Source organism: Lissotriton vulgaris, chromosome 2_1, assembly GCF_964263255.1.
Source record: "Lissotriton vulgaris chromosome 2_1, aLisVul1.2, whole genome shotgun sequence".
NCBI lineage: Eukaryota > Metazoa > Chordata > Amphibia > Caudata > Salamandridae > Lissotriton > Lissotriton vulgaris.
The window spans coordinates 1,249,007,714-1,249,027,725 of NC_141687.1; the positions used below are offsets into that span (position 1 = coordinate 1,249,007,714).

General features: G+C 40.9%; 1 protein-coding gene across 1 annotated transcript in view; it reads right to left on the reverse strand.

Annotated features, from left to right (window-relative positions):
• Window positions 1-20,012, reverse strand: part of JHY (junctional cadherin complex regulator) — a 452,312-nt gene that overhangs the window by 238,326 nt on the left and 193,974 nt on the right. Inside the window, exons 4-6 of the mRNA XM_086956964.1 lie at window positions 14,953-15,066; window positions 14,134-14,762; window positions 3,338-3,563 (exon numbers count right to left, since the gene is read on the reverse strand). Of these exons, the coding sequence (XP_086813090.1) occupies window positions 3,338-3,563; window positions 14,134-14,762; window positions 14,953-15,066 (969 nt within the window). The remainder of the gene's footprint in view (window positions 1-3,337; window positions 3,564-14,133; window positions 14,763-14,952; window positions 15,067-20,012) is intronic.

The following is a 20,012-nucleotide window of genomic DNA, read 5'->3' on the forward strand; positions in this document are numbered from 1 at the left end:
TAGTAAGGAATTACTGGAATGTGGTACTGTTAGACAGAAACCGGGCAACGCAGAGGGAGAGATTGGAAGAGTGCACCAATGCCTCTTGTGCATGTTTCCGTGTTCCGTGTTCTGAACTTAAAAAGAGACAACCCACTGTTTCGCCCTGATTGTGGCAAAGCATGTGGTGACGATGACATGTATATTACCCCAACCCCCTTCACCACTGCAGTGGAGAGCAGAAGTAACTACAGGGCTTGAAAAATCCACTCGCCCACTCGCATTTGCAACCCCGATTTGATTGGGGCAAGCTATTTTTAGGTCCTACTCGCTCTTTCTGGGGAGTAGGAAGACAAACTGACTTTTGACCTGTCTCTGAAAGCAGAGCAAATGTGACAAGATAGCAAGATTTAAAGGCATCTTTATTTCTCACAACGTGAATGAGCAATAAAAATAACTTTAAATCTTGTTAACTTGTCATATTTGCTCACAGAAGTCAGGTGCATTACAGTTAGGTCGAGTAGATTTTATAAGTTACTAGACCTACAGGTCTAGTAACAATTTTTTGATTTTCCGAACCCTGAACTAGATAGGCGAGGGCAGAGAGCACTGCTCTACACCAGAGAGAGAAACGCAGGTTATACAAAATCCACTTGACGCATACTGAGATACGATGCTTCAAGACTTTGCTCCCTCATACGATGACACTAGACCACCCTTGAGTCCCATTTCTGTAGTTCTTTTCTGTCCTCCTACAAAACGAACAAGCATGCAATAATATATGCAAAAATATACGGCACCACCTGACCCCACCTGTTTCACAACACACAGTCCCATGCTTATTCAAAACACAACTATGACCCCTACACATGGCACAATGTACCAATTATTGCAACAGTGGTGAGTCCCTTGGGGGAGTGAGTAGGGCATGTTGTAGTTTGGCAATTGTTCTTTCACTTTGTATTTCCCGAAATAAAGACAATATTCAAATCCAGCCTGACCTGAGTCTATGATACCACGACACACAATCGATGAGAAGACATACAACACTCTCACCACCTCCAGTGCTATTGAAGCAAGGTCGTATTTGATATACCCTGATGTCCCACCTTGGATTTTATGCATTGGTGTTCAAGATTGTCAATAAAAACATAATTATAAAAAATAAAAGAAACGTCTGACCATGGTGAAAGGGTACTCCACAATTTCATAGAATTTGCCAAGCTTTACATGGCATTAAAGAGGACTAGTTAACCCCCCTCCCCCACACACCATCTAGGCCACTGGTTTGTCCTAGAGACTAGCAAACTGAGGGTCATTAAGATCTCTAGTAATGTTGTAGAGTTTCAGTAATCAAAAATGCCTTCGCTTATAATAGAACTGAACGTGTATGCCAGTCCATACTTGTGCTTTGCAGGGTTGTACAGGCCTGGTATTCCCTGGTGGGCTAGAGCCTTTGGAGGCATGCTCCTGGTGCCTCTGATACTTTTTACAGCTCCCTGACATTAATTGCAGCAGGTACAGGGAGGCTTCAAAACAGCGAGAAGGAGGAGAGAGAGAAAAAGTATATAGAAAGCGATCACAGATGGAGAAGAGAGATGGGGACACAAGGAGAGAGAGAATGGCTGGATGGAAAGAGAGACACTGCGCATGGAAATGGAGAGGGCAGGGGTGGTTTGAATTTTTTTGCCAGGGCTGCTGTTTGTTCCCCAGTCTGGCCCTGGTGCGTAGTACCACACTCTGCATGCCCACTACCACCCTCACAAAAAGCTACACAACTTGTATTTGCAGAAAATAATAAAGTTCATTCTCCAAGTGGCACAGAGCCAGGGAGATCCAACTAGACACTTCTCTGAGGAGAAAACTGTGATCTATTTATTGCCAGTAAATAAATAAAGAGAGAAAAAGATGAGTGGTGAAAAAACGTATCTCAACACCTCGGCATGTCTGATCCTCAACATCCCCCGCCGCAGTCACATCACTCCCCACCTGAGAGACCTACACTGGCTCCCCGTCTACAAGAGGATAACCTCAAGCTCCCCATCCTTGCACACAAAGCCCTTCACGACAAAGGCCCAGCGTACCTCAACAGACGACTCGGCTTATACACCCACACCCGCAAGCTTCGCTCTGCCGACCTCGCCCTCGCCGCTGTACCCCGCATCCGAAGAACGACAGCCGGAGGTAGATCCTTCTCCCACCTCGCCGCCAAGACCTGGAACACCCTCCCCACCAACCTACGGCAGACCCAAGACCTACTGCTGACCTTCAGAAGACTACTCAAGACCTGGCTCTTCGATCAGTAGCAGCACCCCCCCCCCCCTCCATCACCTTGAGACCCTCACGGGTATGTAGTGCACTCTACAAGTGTCCTAATTGATTGATTGATTGAGCACCAGGACTGGATTCAGATGAAAATGATAGGCACACCACTGAGGCAAGGGGCTGTCAGACCCACAATGCTTTGTTAAAGGACGTATACTATAGTCCCTGCCAGCAAAGGAATCATTGTGATTGGACAATCAATTCTTGAACATGCCATTCTTTGCGATAGTATCTGTTATTCCTGAACTATTGTAGAAATTTACTAACAATTTGCATCTGTGCAAAGTCACAAAAAGTGACTCAACCCTGTTCAAAGTGTTTATATCGTATTTACTCTCGAGCACAAAAGTTTATGAGCTAGAGAAAGTAACCTTAGAGTAACGTAAATAGCACTTTGCTCTACTTTGCATTATTTTGCTTTAAAGGAGCTTCTCATGGATCGTTCTTGGGAGTTCCCATGCTACCACCCATGTTTTTTGACCTACAGCCCTGTCTGCAGATAATGGAAAAAATAGGAATTTGTGCCTAAAATAATGCCTCCTCAATGCAGGCATGAAGATAGTGAAAAGGCTTAATTTCTCCAGCTTTTGCTACATTGCATGTATGCTGCGTTGTACAGCAACCATCTAATATGGGAAACGTTTTAAATTTCGTCTAAGCATATTATTCTGTACTGGAACGGGACCCTTACAGTACAAACCCTATGCTAGACATCACACACAGCACCGTTGCACTATGATGCAAAGGAGTATGTGCTGCATTAGACAGCCTGTTTCGACGACAGCTTAGGGAATGGTGCCCTGCGTAACTTTTTATTAAATCTGCCCCTTTGTGTTCATTAAATAAGGAAGGTAAATTTAACTGAATACTTGGATGAATCACTTTATAAATACGATGTTAAATCATATTTTCACAGTCAATGCACAGAATAAGAAACATGTTGCAAAAGTAACCACAGACAGTGCTATAAAAACATATATAAAAATAAATACAAATTAATGTCTAATCGAAATAATACAAAATCCAACTTTACCTTACTGTTTTTTTCCTGCAGTTGTTTTTGTTTTTGCACTTGCAGTAGATAGCCTTCTGAGTTACTGCGGGTTAGCGTTGCTTGTTGACTTGCTCCCCATTCCGCATTTAACATCGTGTCACTCTCCACCCTAGGCAATATAGGTGGCAGTACAGGGTTGGGGTAGAGGCTGTGCACATGTTGAAAACGTAGCAGATGAGTAGCAGGATCAGTGTTTTTGATAAAACTGTTGGGGGAAGATCGCAGAAACTGATTGCAGAGGAAAATGAGGATTTCCTTGAAAAACACACATCAGCAAACATTGTTTATTTTAGGCCTTCTAAAAATTGATTTCTGTATAGAAGTGTGAGATTCTCATTTTAGAAGGTCAATGTCCCTGAATTTCACTGGAAAGGAGAAACACGTTGGTGGGTTAACAGAAAGGCTCATCAGTTTTGACTTGGTATGCCTGACACCCGTGATTGATTACGAGTATTCTTTAGTTAGATGGTACTGTGTTTTCGGTACTACAAAGTAAGGGTTACACTAGGAATATTCCTTGCTCTCCTCACTAACCCATTTGCTTATTTTAGTTTGGATATTTGGTAGTTTTGACACACATTTAGTTTACCACAAAATGGGGAACTGTGTATTTTGTTATCGGTTTTCGAGCTTCATAATTCGCCTAATTCTATGCGGCTATGCGGAGGTTTTACTAGATTATGGGGAAAACCTTTAGACCAATAAACGCCACTAAACAATTTCAGGGTCAGATTATGTGCTCAGTGAAATTAGAATCCCTTTCAGGTGCATTGAATATATTGCAGAAATGTTAAGATCTTGCTGAGAATTTCATAAAACATTCTACTATTTTACGTTTAATCTTCTACTATATTTCTAAAATGAATGCAAGATTTCCTTTCCAAAAGTAGTAGTTGGGCACAGTAGAAGAGTGTAAAACAAGGTACAACTGCAAAGATGCTAAAGCATGTAATAATCATAAAATGTAGTCCCTAGTGTGATAAGACGTTTCTGTGTATCTGCTATGTTTTGGTTCAACAATTGTCAATGCTAGGTTCCTTGTGTTTTGAATTTCAACTAGTCTTTGTCTGATAACAATTTCTTGCCTTTTTCCTCCACACCACCACCTATAATCCCAATTCCCAAATACCAGTAGATAGCAAAACAAACTGACAATGAGCTGAATCGTGATGTGTGTACATCACTTTGTAGGTTATGTCATAATTAGCCAATCATCAGTCAATGAACTTTATATATAAATATCATGTATATCTAATGTTCGGCCCACAGGCACAATAATTATTACAAATGTGACTAGTAAGTCAAAAACAAAGCAGTAAATTATGTAAATTAAAACATAGAAACCAATCTTGCCCATTTTTCAAAATACGCAGCGGAGGCTCAGCTGAACTCAAGTAGTAGTTATTTTACACATAGGACACGCCACTCAAAAAGGCCCACTCACCAGTGTAAGATGAAGAATGCTAGACGTAGAAAACAGAAAAGCAGACACTACTATGGGGTAATAAGGCAACACAGCACATGACATAAATTGTGTTGTTTTATGTTATGGGGTATTTACAAAACGCTTGTTTGCATAGCATCTTGGCTCAACAGTACTAACACAACCTAGTAACAACACATTGGGGTTAGGAGCATTTCATTGAAAAGCCAGGTTTTCAAGTGTTTTGAGGCTATGATGCTTACGTTATGCCCACATATACTGGCATCCTACCTTCGAGAATGCTGTATAACAATTACGTAATGGAATGGGGAATTTTTATAGCATTACGTGCTGCTTGAGGGGCTACTTCAGAGTCGATCAAAAAGGGAGAAGTGAGATGCCTAATCAAAGGCAAAGAAGCTCAAAATTGTCTTGTAAGTTTCATCTTATTGAGTAGATTTAAGGCTCACAGGTCACCTGGCGAGTTCCACAATTTTTTTCCAGTTACAGCTACATTTTGCATCACACATATATTTCGCTACATTTAGGCACTATAACGAGGCCTAGGCAGGCAAGGGTAAGCAACAATAAGGAAAACGTCAACTCAGATGGCTTTGCAGACATTTTGGGTATAAGTGTTCTTGGATATGGCAGATAAAACGCAAGTTCTTGGGATGGGTCTGACTGAATCAGGAGCCACTGGCCATTTTCCACAGGGTGTCTACTAAGCCAACTCCTGCTGTGTCAAAGTAGAATCCTTATTGATTCACTTTGGCATATAGATCTTTGTAAACCCTTCCTAGCCAAATGTACATGAAATTGGAGCCACACAGGAAGCCAGTGCGGATTATGAGGCGGAGATACATGACAAAAATGTGTATACAGTCAAGTGTCTGTCAAAATTACAGCTAGGACACCAAAATACAAAAATAATGGCAACATTAACTTTCTCTTGATTTATCATTCTATTATTCATTGAAAATAAAGTATTCTATTTAGACGATTACTTCTGTTTCTAAGTTCCTTGCTCTACATACAACAGATCTATATACTTATGTGCTTGCAGGCTGGATTCTACCAGTGTCATGTTTACTTTGCTTAATGTTTACAGTCCTTGCACAACTTCAACTTATCTAATCCAAAAGTCTACATTATACCACTTCTCCATGGATGTAAAATGTTCAACTATTGTTTATATTATATTGCCACTCCACTCTATAATACTGCACTCTACGCCACTCCACTTCACTCTATGACACTCCACTCTACTTCACTCTACGCCAAGCTTCTCCACTCTATGCCAGTCTACTCTATGCCACTCCACTCTACGCCACTCAACTCTATGCTATTCTACTCCACTCTATGGCTCTCCGCTTCACTCTACGACACTCCACTCTACACCATGCTACTCTCCTCTACCCTAACAATTAGCCATGCTTGTGTATAACATGGCTAAAATACATTGGAAAAGCCAATGGCTCTTGTATAGGCGAGACCTATTGGATGTCAATGCTTGTTTTATTTTGTTTGCTGGCTGCCACCCGTATGTGCTAATAGGCTTCCTCGGCCCACTATGTTTTTCTTAGTTATGGATGGTGCCATCTCATACCCCTCCTTCTTACGGGAAGTATATGCCTGTACCCCTGCTTTCACACTGCTGTATCTATCTTTCTGCCACCTGCTGCTGCAGTGTGTTTATTGTCTGTGCAGTGTAGGCTGTGTAATATTGGTACTAGGGGTGACTCTCAATAGCTGACCAACGTTTCGCTCTGGGGGTCAGCCTTCTGCTTATAAAAGCTACTGGTTGATCCTGACCATCTTCATTCAGTTGTGATAACACAGCCCCAACCCCCAACTCAGATGCCTCAGTGTGAACAATGGATTGTTTGGAATAGTCAGGACTTTGCAGAATGGGAGCAGTGCACATGGCCTGCTTTAGGTCATCAAATGCCTTTTGACAGATAACTGTCCACTGAACTTTCTGAGGTATTCTTTTGGAAGTTAAGTCATTCAAAGGGGTCACTATGGAGCCACATCCTTTGACAAACCTCCTGTAGTACCCAGGCCGGCCCAAAAAAGATCTGACCTGAGTCTGGGTAGTTGGAGCAACCCAATCCATGTTGGTGTGAATTTTGCTCTGCAATGGTTGAACCAGTTCTCCACCTACAAGGTGGCCTAGGTATACAACCTTACTCTGCCCTATCTGGCACTTGGTGACCTTGATAGTGATGCCTGCCTTCTGCAGGGCCACCAAAACATTTATCAGGTAGACCAGGTGATCCTCCCAAGTGGAGCTAAAGACAGGCTTCCAGACCTGTATGAACTTTATTCACCAGCCTTTGATATGTGGCAGGTGCATTCTTCAAGCCAAAAGGCATCACTACAAATTTGTAGTGCCCACTAGGGGTTGAAAATGCTGTTTTTGGTTTTGCATCTTCAGCTAATCTGATTTGCCAGTAACCAGTTGTCAGGTCAAATGTACTTAAGAACTTGGCTGAGGCAAAAGTATCAATTAGTTCATCTGCCCTTGGAATAGGATGAGCATCAGTCCTAGTGACTGCATTGAGTCCCCTGTAGTCAACACACAGAGAACCTCACCTCTCCCTTACCACCCTGGGTGTGAGGGTTTGGTATCTAGACTACCGGACTAGCCCAAGGGCTATCTGAGGGCTCAATCACTCCCTCCAACATCTTCTGGTCTTCAGTCCTGATACAGTCCCTGACATGGTCAGGTTGCCTGTAAATCTTATTTTTAACAGGCAGACTATCACCTGTGTCCACCAGGTAGTCTGACTTGGAGTCAGTGAACACATGTGTCTGTACTGATTGCGGACTTTGCTACAATCAGTCTGTTCCTGTTCAGTGAGGCTGCCTGCCAAGGCTACATCATCAACTGAACCATCATCAGGGTTCTGTGAGAGGAGATCAGGGTGTGAATCACTCTCTTCCTCCTGTCCCTCATCAGTAGCCCTGAGCAAGTGCATGTCTGCCCTGTCAACATATGGCTTGAGCCTGTTCACATTAATCACCCTATTGGAACTCCTGGGAGTTTCAAGGTCCACCAAGTAGGTAACCTCTCCTTTTTGCCCAAGTATGGTATGGGGCCCACTCTACTTGTCTTGGAGAGCTGCCTGCTGGGGGAACAGGCTCCAGCACCCATACCTTCTGTCCTGGCTGATACACAGTCAAAACAACCTTTTGGTCATGCCAGGCCTTTTGCAATTCCTGGCTAGCCTCAAGGTTCTGGTTGCCTTCTTCATGCACTCAGCCATCCTGGAGCGGAGACCAAGTACATAGCCCACTATTTCCTGTTTAGTTGGTTTGAGAGGTAACTCCTATCCCTCCTTAACCAAAAATAAGGGACCCCTAACTGGATGTCCAAACAGAAGTTCAAAAGGGCTGTAACCAACCCCCTTCTGAGGAACCTCTCTGTAGGCAAAGAGAAGGCAGGGCAAAAGGATGTCCCATCTGCGCCAAAGCTTTTCAGGGAGACCTTTTATCATGCCCTTGAGTGTTTTGTTGAATCTCTCAACTAACCCATTGCATTGTGGGCAATAGGGTGTGGTGAATTTGTAATTCACTCCACACTCCTTCCACATAGCATTCAGATAACCAGACATAAAGTTTGCATCTCTGTCTGATACTACCTCCTTAGGGAAACCCACTCTGGAAAAGATTCCCCGGAGAGCTCTAGCCACAGCAGGAGCTGTGATAGTCCTAGGGGGAATTGCCTCTGGATACCTAGTGGCATGGTCCACCACCACTAGTTTGAACCTGTGCCCAGATGCAGTTGGAGGATCCATGGGACCCACAATGTCCATCCCAAACCTCTCAAAGGGAACCCCTACCACAGGTAGCGGTATCAGGAGGGCCTTTGTAGTACCACCTGCCTTACCACTGGCCTGGCAAGTGATACAGGAGCGACAAAACTCCTTTGTGTCTACTGACATGTGAGGCCAGTAAAAGTTAGGGACAAGCCTGTCCCAGGTCTTGCTTTGGCCTAAGTGTCCTGCTAATGGGATGTACTGTGTCAGTGTTAATAGGAAGCCTCTAAACTTCAAATGTTTAACCAAACTCCTGGAAGCACCAGGCTTGGGGTCTCTACCCTCTGAAAACAGAAGTCCATCATCCCAGTAGATCCTGTGGGACCCACTGGCACTCCCAGCAGACTCAGCAGCAGCTTGCTGTCTGAGGGGTTCAAGAGAGGGGCAGCCCAGCTGCTCCTGACTCAGGTCTGCCCTGGAAGGGCCCCCTGTCACAAAAAACTCAACCTGATCAGGTTCAAGTTCCTCTGAGACAGTACCTTCACAGGGACTGAGATCATCTCCCTCTAGAGATTGAGCCTCACTCTGAGGCAGGGGGAAGACACTGCCTTACCCGTTTTGCTCCTTTTCATGGAAGGCACCTGGTCCATCTTTTCAGGATCTAGGGCCTGTTCAGTGGAATACATTTTTGCCTGTGACCTAGTCATGGCAAACACATCTGCAGGGATGCCCAGCATTTCTGCATGTGTCCTGAGTTCCACTTCAGCCCAAGCTGAAGTCTCCGATCATTCCCCAACAAGCATTCTACATGGAGGTCTGAGCTAACTACAACTTTCTTAGGCTAGTTATCCCTCCCCAGGTGGAATTCACAACTGCCAAGGAATGGTCTGTCCTGACATTGCTTGCATTGGTCACTTGACACATCCCACCAAGTATATGATCTGTTCAGGGTCCACAAGATCTTGTGTCACCATTGTGACACTTGCACCTGTGTCCCTGAATGCCATGGCCTCCTTACCATTGATCAAAGGCTATTGTCTGTACTTGCCCAGGTTACTGACTGACAAATAAGGAGGCAATATCCATGCCTCCATCACAGACTAAAACAGCCTGAGTTGGAATTCTGACTATGCCAGAATCAATCTCAGATCCCAAGGTTAACCCTACTATACCCTTGTTCTGCACACCACTGCTTGGAACTGAGCTAGGGGGAACAGTTGCCTTAGGGGAAGTGGTGGCTGAAGTAGATTCCTTGGCCCTTGGACAATTGGCATCCTTTGTCAAATGTGTCTTCTCTCTACAGATATGACACCATGGTTTCTGTTTGCCTTTTCCCTTGTTTGATTGTGACTCCCCTCCAAATGCAGATGTTTGGGGCCCTTGTGAAGACTTCTGGTCTTTATCCTTCTCCCCACCCTTATCTAAAGTTTGAGCATCTTGCTTCTTTTGGTCACCACCTTGATTCTGAGTTTTATGATTCACCCTGGTTCTGGCCCATTTGCCTGCCTTCTTTCCAAATTATTGGGGAGAGGTCAGATCAGAATCAACCAAGTACTGATGCAACAACTGATTTTGGCAATTGTTAAGGATCTGCTCCCTCATAATTAAATTGTACAATCCTTTAAAATCACACACCTTACTGCCAAGTAACTAGCATTCCAGAGCTTTAGTAGCACAATCTACAAAGTCAAACCAGTCCTGAGTCTGTGCCTTCTGGGTGTCTCTGAACTTAATCCAGTACTGTTCTGAGGTCATGCCAAACCCATCATTGAGAGCAATCTTCAGGACTGAATAATTATCAGCATCCGCTTCTCTAACAGTGAGGAGCTTATCTCTACCTTTGTCAGCAAAGGAGAGCCACAAGATAGCTGCCCACTGATTTTGAGGGACCCTCTGTACTTTATAGGCCCTCTTTAGTACAGTTATCCATTTGCGGATGTCATCCCCACTTTGATAGGGAGGGACTATCTTGTTCAGGTTCCTATGATCAAGAGTATACTCTCTCATCCTAAGGACACTGTTGCTGCCACCATGGGACTCTAGTCCCAATCTTTGTGTTGCTCTTTCGAGCTCTAGGGATTCCCTGTCCAGGGCAAATTGCTCTTTCTTGAGCCTGAGCTTGACTCTCTCAAGCTCCAGAAAGGGCCAGTGGCACTATTAAAAGAAATTGAGCAGATATGTAGGAATACAGCACTTGCCCTTGGCTGATGGAGCACTGTCACTTATAGGACAGTTCAGGTGCCTGCTACCTGACCTATCGGTAGACTGAGAAATAGCTCAGATATCTGAATCCTGAACATATAATTTATGTCTAACCAGAAGCATACATCTTCTGTTTAAAGCAAACATGCCTATGATCAGTTTCTCAGAGGACATTGTAAGATAGCTGCATAATTTGCTTTAACATATGCCTTGTGTGTTTTTCTAAAAGATGGTGTCTATGCAGAGGCAGAGCCTCATTCCTTGTGTAGGCATCGCATCACTGCAATCTGTTTCTTCAATCTAGTGTAATATCGCCAAAAAATGCTTGACAAACCTTATTCTGCCGTCAATCTAAGCCTGGGTCCGTCAAAAGCAGCCTTACTATTACACATAATAGGTTGGCAATTCAAACGCATCGCTCAGTGAAAACACTATGAGGTGCACTACTTGTTCCTTTGTTATAATGACAAACTAGAAACCCGGCTGTGTGCCTGGTGTCTGTCTTCTGCTCCATTCATGGTTTCCCTTTTTCTACACAGGACAAGCTCACTGCTATAATTAGAATATATCTTTAGGAACAAAATTATAGAGAATATGGTCATTCCCATGAAAGAAAATTTTGTAACATTTGTGACAAATGTTGCATTTTATGATGCACATTGCTCCAGCAAGATTTTGAATAACATTGATAATTTCGTGAATTTGACACAAAGAAACAAACGCCTGATTTTGTTATTATAACATTTGCTTTGAAGAGGCACAATTTATGTTTCTTTTTGAAGTGACCTCTTTGCAGGACATTATCCATCAGCCACACACTTTATGTGCTCTAGACTTTGAATGGACTACTTATATTCTTTGCATGGTAGAACACCATTTGTTGCAAAGTTATTTCAAGGAAGCTACCATTTTTGCCAGTTACATAGGCCTGCATTGATGCAGATCAGTCATCTCAAATAAAGACTGCTCAACGTGGGGTGCTAACAACAAATATTTTATTTTGATTTAGGAGGAGGCACAGATTTCTGTGATTAACAGGCAGTAATATTGTCAACTGATTAGCACTCATTTAATCTTAGAAGGAATGGAAGATATACTAGGAATAAAACCTGAGGCTTTCTGATGACAAAACCCAAAACCAGGTGTGTTAACCTGCAAACCTCAATATTCTGGGACCTATTCTTGTGTGCGGCCTCAAACAAGCATATGTTGCAACATTCGATGAGCAGATAAAAATGTGCAGACTATAAATATGCCTTGGTAAGATGGGATTTAAAATATTTCATAAGGCTAGTGCCATTTCACAGAACCAATGTTCAGAAAATTGGCAAAAAAGGTAATCATCTTAAAATAGCTTTGCGAAAACTGATTCTGGCAGGAAAAAGCTGCGATGGATTACATTGGAGCCACCGACCACACCACAAAACAACCATAAAAAAGACCCCAATAGCAACAACACATCTTGAAATTTAAAGCGACAAGAAGAAAAAAAGGAAAAAGAAAATGAAAAATACACGAGAAAAGCTCTTTTACCGTTACTGACAGATCTTTGCCGAAATCGGCATTTGACTTACAACCAAAAATATCCGTATCCTACAAAAGCTTTCTTCGCCCTGTAGAAGACCTTCTACCACTAAATTCTATGGTCCCATTATGAAGGATGAAATGCGTCGGCACCACTTTCTTGAGGCCAAGAGTTATCATCCTGAAAAACTGTGCTAAATAACAGACAGTCTAAGCTTCAATAAATTGCCATAGACAAGGAGTACTATATCAACACTCTGACCTCACCAGGACCACATAATAAAAACATAAGTATTGTGGAGACAAAGTAAATAAGCCCCGATATAGAAATACACAGTAGGACATATAAAATCCGTTAAATTCCATAAATATCCCTACAAACATCTACGTTGATGTGTTTGTGATATGTTTGTAATGTTTAATGTGTTTAGTTTAAAACATACTAATTAGTCTTTTTCAGCGTGTTGTTATGTAGATTAAGTAAATATATGTGTTGATTTGTTCCTGTCTCAGCTTTGTCCTTAACAATGCATTAATTGTTTTGTCGGATTTGTAAAAGTTGATGAGCTATTATTTTAAATGAGAAACATTTGTTAAAAAGTCAAAACGTATGGCATATGATTAAAAAATTGGTATAATCCACTCGAAGTGTATGTTCTTATTCAATAGATGGGAAAAACACATATGCATATTTAAAGATACTAGTTCATTAATTGAATAGATTCGGAGATAATACAAGTATCCTCCGTTACTGAAAGTTTTGTTTGATCTATGGTTGGAGAGGCATTTTCTCTTTTTGAAACCTACAAACCTCAAAATTCTCGGACCTATTCTTGTGTGTGGCCTCAAACAAGCATATGTTGCAACATTTGATGAGAGGACTAAAAATGTGCAGACTATAAATATGTCTTGGTAAGATGGCATTTAAAACATTTCATAAGGCTAGTGCCATTCCACAGACCCAATTTTCAGGAAATTGGCAAAAAAGGTCATCATCTTAAAATAGCTTTGTGAAAACTGATTCTAAAGTGCTTTGTACTGTAACCTGTAAAAGCTCCTTTTGAGTTGCTAAATCACTCATTCCCTTTTATAAATATCTCGGTCAGATGTCTATAAACAGTACCAACTCCACTAAATAAAGTTTGTTACAGTAATGTAAGGCTTGACGAGTATGATCAAAATGCATGATTTATCATTATTTTCTCGTATTGGCTATAGGGGTAGCTCCATTCTATTGTTTGAAGTGTTAACCGCGCCTTCATTGATTGACCTATTAGCCAGGCGCTCCTGCAGTTCGGTCTAGTTGTGCTCCTTACTGGATCATTTAAAGCTGTATTGCGGTGATTTTACTGCTATTATATAAGATCTGGAGGATGACCCTTAACTCTAGACACCTAGGACCATTAAACAAAATATAGTCTTTTGATTTATTCTAAAGTAGGCAAAACATTGAAGAATATTCATCCTTGTCAATGTATACAAAAATATATATTTTCCCGAAATATATATGTATATATCTATTCTGCACATTATATATCACTGCTAAAAGAATACACTGATTCAGACTACTAAAGGACACCATTATATTACAGTGAGGCACATTCAAGTAAGCTGCAATTCTCGCAACTAGTAATACACATTGATTGTTTGGAGGCTAAGATCATAGTATCCTGATTAATATCTAAAAGAACATTAAAAAACTGAGTATGGCCTTAGAGACTTTAGTGTCTTGAAATTATTAATGGTACTTGAAGTATTAATGTATTTCTTCTTTCAGCAGGCCACAAAAAGAAGTTCTCATAATAAATAACTTTATATCAGAATAGTGCAAAATGAAACAAAATATTTTTAAAGCAGCTTACCTTGAGTTTTCCGTGCTTTTGGAATTAATTTTCATCTCAGGTACCATTTTGTGATCTTGTGGATGGTTGAGATATTTTACTGTATTTTGATCACCTGATTGATAGATGGGATAGATCTGGTTGTGATCGTGGACTAGGTGGCTTGGGCTATATATAGGTGGTGGATTGGGCTCAACATAAATGTAAAGCGGTTTACCAGTCAACTGCTCATACTCATGCGAAATATCTTTGATATGCATCTCTGACAGCATTACAGGATCTTGCTCAGGTGAAATCATTTTCACAGAGAATTGCTTCTTTGTTTTCAGGTCTGGCATATTTATTTGTGGCAATACTTTTACTGCAGTCCTAAAGGGTTCTGTTCGACCACTATTTTTGATTGAAGAATCCATAGTATTTAGTGAATAGTACAAAATGCTGTTTTCATTTTCCTCCCAGTCTGGTTTCTGATGCACAGGTGGTTTTGAAGGAGTGATGACATTTGGCCCAAGTGCTTTAGGATCTTTGACATTGGCCAGCTCTTTTTGTCTGCCAGTCACATGTTGAGCATTGCGATGTTTTGAGGCTTTCTCTTCAGACACATTTTTTACCTTTTTTTGACTGGATTCTGAATCTTTGATTTTACGTTTCTGGAAAATAGATTATTAATCAATGTTGGTATAAACTCTTAATTAAATAAGCCAGGTAAATATAATTTGGAACAAACACAGAATAAATAAAGTTATGTGCAAATAACACCAAACGATCTCATTCTTACTCAACCTAGGAATGTGCACTATTGGATTTTTTATTTTATTGAAAAGAAAGTCCAAATTTAACCTTCAGTTTTTGTGCTCTGTGGTGCCATATATCTTCAGGACCCAAATCAAGTTGTTCTTCTTCTGTGACAATCCATGTAGGTGCTTCATCACAGACTTTGGCATTGTTCTGTACCTAAATAGAATGGAAGTAAAATAATTATTTAAATAGTAGCCTAATATAAGTTGAAATAAACTTCCAAAAATAAATAGTTGGTTAATGGCTGCTATAAAAGTTAAAAATGGGACCACTACAACAGCCCTTTTTCTACTTTTAATGGCAAACATTTCCATGGAAATATGTGATACTTGGACAATGGGGCTGCAGATGTATTAATGGCTAATAACTGTAAGAGATTTCACAAATTATTTGTGGGCATTATACCCACGATTTGCCAAAACATTTCTTCAGAAGATGCCAGATTTTTACTTTTCCCTATGAGGCAAAAATATTCACACATCACGTGCAAAGGGCATACAGTATAATTTGTTTCTCCCAAAACTCTCTTTGAGAGTTCAGCGGTGATACGTTCTTCATCTACTAAAGGTTCTTGCATGCAATACTTTCCACTTTCTGCCAATTTAAAGCAGTATGTAGTGGGAGGAGGCATTGATGCTTAAACAAAAACACAAGGTAAATTATGCATGAGGAGGGCCTATTAAGAAATGATTGGAGATGAAAAGTGATTCAGCAATGAATCATACTACTACCATTGTAAGATAAGAATAGTAAAAGCCTGGGGAACATGAAGTAAATGGATGACAGGTGACAGAGAATATTATTAGAACATTTCTGGAAGACATCCGCAACATCTGAATCTAAATAAATAATAATTTATCCAGATCAATACAATTCTAGCAGTAACATCAATCCAACGATACATTAAAAAAAGGTAACATTCTGGTCCGGTCAAATTAAGCACACAATGTTCTCACTTATTGGCAATACACACTTGATCTAAAGAGAAACATATTTTCGAATATGTCAGACTGGTGGTCAGAATGTTCACTGAATGTGTTTATGTAAGGTGCTTACCCAATCAACATAAAAACATCAGTAGTTTTAAGGAACTTCTTTGTAAAAGTGCATTGAGAAAACTAGCCAATTAAATGGCTTTTCAGTCTATTATGATGATGCTAGTTCATCCTCTCTCTTGGGAGTCCTCGCAGACAAGATTTTAAGTGGGGAAAACTCAAAAGTAATAAAACAACTAACTTTACAATGGGTTCATGGGGGGAGGTATATATTCATGCCCTTAACTATACAAGTAAGATCACTGATCAATTTCTCAACAATGACTCTAAAAGGTAAGTTAATCCATGTTCACTTTTCCCATAATTTGGTGTATCTTGCATTTTTCTAGGAGTATTTGCTTTTTTCAGATATGTTTTTATGATTTTTTTCATGGAACATATGAGTCTTGCATAGTGCAGACTGGGAACTGAATCACCTCTAGGTGTATGGGTGAGTATACGCTGTGGCTGGGTACTCATGACAGAGCAGAATTTGGAGCTCTGTTGTTGAGGCTGGAGGCAAAAAGGTAATCAGACTAAATAATATTCCGATCCTTGGCCTCTCTGCAGAACAGACACAGCAATGGTCACATGTGTCAAATGTAATTGTTATTTTATGTGACAGAGTGTGAAGAAGGTATATATAGCTGCTGGAATATAGACTGCACTAAAGGAAATGAAAAAGCTGAGTTTACAGATGGAGACACAGCAAATGAGAGAGACAAAGTGAGAGAGTTATAATTATAACTTCAATTTATAATGTAGGCACCACCTTCGAGGTACTATATGTTGCACACCTCTGAACACAGTCTTGCCACTACACCTACCACACTACATTAACTATAACTCATGTATTTTTCATGCACTTCTTAAACACTTGCATACTTCATCACTTATATGTGAAATCATAGCATTCATAACAACACATATCTAGAGCGAGATCATTATCATTTCTATTACATAGTAAAATGTTATCAGACATTATTGCCTTCTGTTCAAATCATCATTTTTACATCTTAAGTAATGAGTTTTTCAATCAGACCCAGGGTACTTCTGCTTCGCCCCGGCTATGCAAATGTATTCATGGGCTGTGGGAGGAGCAGGTGGCTATCAACATTAGGGCCTATGATGACCAAGTGGTGCTCTGGGTAAACTATATAAAAAAAGATGTGGTGAGGAAAGGGGTATGCAAGGCTCACATTCAGAGAATCTGCGGACTATAGGGGAGAACAGGAGTGACTGAGACACTACAAAGACCATTTTCCCTTCCAATGACTATAATGGTTAATTCGCTACCTCATATTTTCAGGAGTGAAACACTGACAATTCTAATTATTTAAAATAAAATCACTGTTGCAATGTTCTCCATGGAGAAATCGAATACATTTACCAACTTTTTGGAATCATTTTCTATCAAACATTATAAATGGTTTCAACCCAGAGGTCTCAGCACTGAGTCTGTTGTTGCCTCTAACAATGGCAGTAATATTGTCAAAGTCATGATTCATGTGATGGATGTGAACGCTTAGCTACACTTGGTATTTCATGGTTGGCTGATCATTTGATTCAGGGTCTACTATGGGAGTGCTAATTGATTAACATTCTAGTAATTTACCCACCAACATCGATTGGCTTTTCTGAAACTTCTCAGTTTACCTCTGCTAGACTAATACTAAAATCCTTTTCATTTTCTTGTTCAACAGGTTTGTTACTCTTTTTGGAATAAGAAATGCAATCCATAAGTCTCAACAACATCATGTGGGTGAAAGATCAATGTCCATCCACATCGATGGGAAACAAGAGGTCTACCCCTGGGACTAGAAATAGAAAGGGGTGAGTTATAATAATTAGGCAGTCTGGTAGCTTGCGTGACAATTACTATGTGATTGTCAACTTGCTCTGGACATGATGATGATAGACACAACTAAACATTTTTATTGTTCGGGTGACCAATCGTCCAGGGCACTTGTATCTAGGTATATGGGATTGATGGTACTAGATTGGCTCTTAGTTTAATGTATTCCAACTTATGCTCCACAATTAGACTATTCACGCATCCTGGTTACCTATTCTTTCAAACATTGTTGTTTTCCTTTCTCATTCTACAGACCTTATCATATGCAAAGAAGTCCAATGTTAAACTATTACAAGCGGAGGTTACAACAATTGCTAATTTACTCACAATCTGCATTTTCTAAGACATAAAGAGGGCATCATAATGTAGAGAAAAAAATATAGCAATGGTATGCCAAGGACAGGCAGTTTGTACTTTTTCCTCCACCATGTGATTCTAACTAACCTAAGCTTCTTATTATGACTTGTCCTGGATTTTCCATTCACTCTGTCTTTTCTGTTTCTTTTCAGATTGAGAATCCTTTAGTGTAGGTTTTCATGCTTCATGTTGAATAAGAAGACCGTTGGTTTTCCTGTGATGCCATTCCTCTTTGGGCCTTTTAGAGTCATTATTAGTTAGTACCTTTGGAAAAAACCCAGCACCAACAGCAAGTCTTGGGGTATGTGACAAGCAATACATTTCTGCGAAAGTGAGAACTGGAAGAGGGAGTGGTTGAGTTCAGGGTTGGACAGGCAGGACTTCACAGTATGCTTGCTATAATCAGGGTATCCAACAGGTAGTTTGGAGCTACTAGTAGCTTGCCAATAACCTGAAAGTAGTTCCCTAAAGTACAGCTCAGCCCAGCATGTAATTCAGAGGGCCCAGCCATTTTGAAGAGAGAAGTGCTACACATCTCTATACCAATGTATTAGCAGGCAGCTAAACTAATGGCAGGGCCACACGCTTAAACACACACACACAATGTGACTGCCTGCGATACCTGCAACATGACAACTTGTTTCCACTCTCAATTTAGCAAAGTCACATGGAGAGTAGTCACCTTGCAAGCCCCCCTTTATCGATCATACTCCACCCTTGCAATCATCTTGGGGACTGTTCTCAGTTGCTTCTGTGATGAGTGGTAGATGTAGACACCCCAGCCAGTGTGCTACTCATCTGCACTCTTCTATTGTGAAGCCTTGGACACCCACTCTGTAACTAGTATACAGTGATCTGCAGTGCCAAAACCTTGATCCATGTAGGTCATGGTTTGTCACATGTAAATCCAGCCAGTTCAGAACTTACTCCATAGTCAGAACATGTGCACCCTGTCCCTCACTATGATCATTAGTATTGTACAAAAAGCAAGATGTACTTTAAGTTCATTTCCCAGCATTGTTTCTTTACTGCTGTGTAGAACACATTTTTTTCCACCACTTGATTAAACTCAAGGAACATCAACATAGTGGTTTTCTCAAAGCAGATAATCCCTCTGCATCTGGCAACTTTCAGAATTAATCTCTTTCTTGGTAGTTGGGGAGATGGAAAATGACTCTTCTCGGGCACTGCCAGGGCTGTGTGCTGATTTTATGGAAAATAAGTATGCTAACTCTAGAAAAAGATTAACACAAGACCAAACTAATGTGAAATTAATTGATGAGCAAGCCTCCATAAAGAGTTCCATACTCGTAAACTCTGCTCGTTCATGGAAATCCAGCATATAGATGCAGTTGCAGCTTAATTTTTCTTTTGCACATTCCACTCAAGATTCCAATTACTGCAACAGTGCTTGGAATCTGTTAACTTCTTTGAAGTGTTGGGGCATTTCGGCTGCCGTGGCCATTATCATAAGTTCAAGAGGTCTCCCTGTCTGACGCCTTTCGCACATTGCACATGAAGTTCCACAGGCACATCAATGACTTCATTTCCAGGGTGCATTTAGACCATCATAAGAGGATGCCTTCGAATGAAGATACAGGTGTTGCTTATTCCTGAACCTGTAAGTCATTCTGTGTATTCAGCTGCACTGTGGAGTCAACCGCTGGTCTAGGACAGGTCTAATGTATTTGTCCATTGTGTTCATAGTCAGAATTTTGTCAGCTTTAACTTTAACCATAGTAGGTTCTAAGATCACTTAACTGTTAGAAACATACCCCTGCCACCCTAAAATAGAATGTTCCAAAGAAAGCAGTCCAGTGGCCTTCTGTGGTTAGACACTTCACCCTAGCATCACA